The sequence below is a fragment of the Rattus norvegicus genome, chromosome 17 (assembly GCF_036323735.1).
Source record: "Rattus norvegicus strain BN/NHsdMcwi chromosome 17, GRCr8, whole genome shotgun sequence".
Classification (NCBI taxonomy): domain Eukaryota; kingdom Metazoa; phylum Chordata; class Mammalia; order Rodentia; family Muridae; genus Rattus; species Rattus norvegicus.
Genome location: NC_086035.1, coordinates 55,052,105 through 55,054,623, shown reverse-complemented (window position 1 = coordinate 55,054,623; position 2,519 = coordinate 55,052,105). Strand labels below are relative to the sequence as shown.

The 2,519-nt window shown below is 44.6% G+C and overlaps 1 protein-coding gene across 1 annotated transcript; it reads right to left on the bottom strand.

Moving 5' to 3' along the window:
• Nucleotides 1-369: 369 nt before the first annotated feature.
• Nucleotides 370-2,201, bottom strand: Gabpb1l (GA binding protein transcription factor, beta subunit 1-like). Its single transcript, NM_001135015.1, has one exon. The coding sequence runs from the start codon at nt 2,199-2,201 to the stop codon at nt 1,050-1,052; it is 1,152 nt and encodes a 383-aa protein (NP_001128487.1). The 3' UTR covers nt 370-1,049.
• Between the last annotated feature and the right edge of the window lie 318 nt (nt 2,202-2,519).

Below are 2,519 nucleotides of genomic sequence, written 5' to 3'. Positions count from 1 at the left end.
GGAACAGCGAAAGTTATGTTATACATACCCATAGCATCACCGAGTACAAAAGGTCCTGCTCTACATACAAAAGCAATTTTCCATAAGAATAATTTCTTAGGGGGAGGGGAGCAAGTCCATGAAATATTTCAGAAACCCAAATGCACTGAGTTTGCTAAAAACATTATCTTAAGATCCAGCGCCTCAAAGTGCTTGTGTGGAAGTCATGATGGAAGGAAGGCACAGAGCAGTCTCATGTCCTCACTCTGCAATTGCCAGAAAAGCAATACAAGTGCAGATTGAGTTCTCTTGCAAGCTGCTCCAAGAACATCGTCATGGTCGCCAGTAAAACCAGTCGCGAGCTTACTCACTTTCAATGACCGACAAAATGACAGCGGTGCCTTTGTTTTTCTTGGTAACTTTCATCGTCTTTGTGGGAAACATACCTAAGCAAGTGATGCGTTTTAATATCATAAAACATGCAGACTATGTACAAACAAAATTTTAAAAATATTGGCTTCATATACATGTAAATCTTGTATACTTGCGTGTAGCTGAAATTGAACAAATATAAAATTTCTGCTCCCTAAAAAATGTCTTCAGAGAACCTGAGACAACCTAAAAGCTGTACAAAGTTCCTGGGAGAAATCTCTCTGCAGAGTCTTTCCAGCATCAGTCACCATAATTGTCACACATTTGGTCTAATCGACAACGATCACGCTTAAAACTTCTGTTTCTGAGAAGTTGAGTCTGTACCCAAATCAAAAAGAATTCCCCATAACAGTGGCATACTGTGGTTTTTGGATCTCTGCAACAATCTTTATCAACTCATTTATAACTGTAAAAAAAGAAACAACCAAAAAAACTATTTACAGAATTCAGTTTTAAATACATTTCACAAGTTCTGAAGTTTTATATTACAAGAACTGAGAGCTCATGGCTTAAGTCCCATTATCAATCGGTAGTACTCTTTATCATTTCGTACTCCCAAGGCTGTGTCCTTACTGTGTACAGTTCAAGACTGCATTCTTTCTGGACAAAAGGTAAAAGCAAACAGGTGTTCACGGAGACTAAACGGCTTCTTTGTTGGTCTGGAGGCGTTTCATGGCCTCCAGCTTCTGCCTGTAGGCCTCTGCCTCCTGCTCCTTCTTAAGCAGTTGCTGTCGGTACTTCTGGGCCTCTCGGTTGGCTTCATCCAGCTGTTTCTGAAGCGCTTCTCTCTCTTCAATCTCTGCAGATTCCACCCGGTTCTCAATTATTTCCATACACTGTCTCTTAGCTGGTGGCTCTTCACTGATGACAGTTTCTTCAGCAATGTCTGTGGCTGGCACTGTCAATACTTGCTGTCCATCGGGCATGGTCACAATGATGGGCTGACCCATCCCACTGGTTGGAATGGAGTGCAGGTTTCCCAGCTGGATTCCATCTGTGACTATCGTGATGACTTGCTGACCCACTGAGCTAACTACTTGCTGAATTGCACCATCCACAGATTCTGCGGTAACCACTTCCTCTGTGGCCACTACTGGAGTCTCTGAAGAATTGGACAATGGGGCAGATGCTTCCGCTAAGGCAGCTAATGTAGCTAATACTGACGTAGAGGAGTTTCCAAACTGAACAGCAGATACTCCTGTTTCATCTGTAAGGTTCACCACCCCTCCGGGTCCAATGATGAACTGCGGCGTGGCAGCATGTATTGTCACAGTGTCAGGGCTCTCCGGGTTGGTGTTGATTTGGTTCTGCATAGCAATCTGTAATATCTCTGCTAAATCTTCATTTCCATTGTCTATTGAAATATCAAATGCAGTTTTACAAAATTTACTCTGCGTGTGTACATCAGCACCATATTTGATTAAAAGCTCCACCACCTCTTGATGAATATGTTCTGTCGCCCAATGCAGAGCTGTCATCTTTAACATATCCTTTGCATTGACGTCAGCACCATGCTTAAGCAAAACCTCTACTATACTGGCATGGCCCTCAGAAGCTGCCATGTGCAGTGGTGTCCGGTCCACTTTGGTCCTGGCATCTCTACTTACACCGGCTCGGAGAAGCACCTCTGTGGTAGAGTAATGCCCATACTGTGCGGCCAGATGAAGTGGAGAAGTTCCCAGCCAGTCTGTGGTAAAAGGAGCTCCATTTGCCATCAAAATACGGACTTCGTCATCTTGGCCTGCCCGTGCCGCTTCCAAAAGCTTCTTCCCCAAATCTACCAGGGACATCTGAATAGACAGAAAACCAGTGTCTGGAGAAAGAACTCTTTAAAATTATTTCCACGTTATGAAGCTCCCATTTGGAAGTACTATGGGTCTCGCTCCCTGGAAAAGCTTCGGGAGCGGCGGCGGGGGGTAAGTGGGAGGAGGTGCAGGGAACGCGGCGCCTCGGAGCCGGAAGGGCTGACCGGGACCCGCCACCCAAATAGTGATATTTTGACCTCTTCTTTTCCAATCTGTATCCCCTTGATCTCCTTTTGTAGTCTGATTGCTCTGGCTAGAACTTCAAGAACTATATTGAATTAGTAGGGAGAGAGTGGGCAGCCT

Excerpts from the sequence above, each read along its gene's own strand:
- Gabpb1l (NM_001135015.1), bottom strand. The coding sequence starts at position 2,201 with ATGTCCCTGGTAGATTTGGGGAAGAAGCTTTTGGAAGCGGCACGGGCA.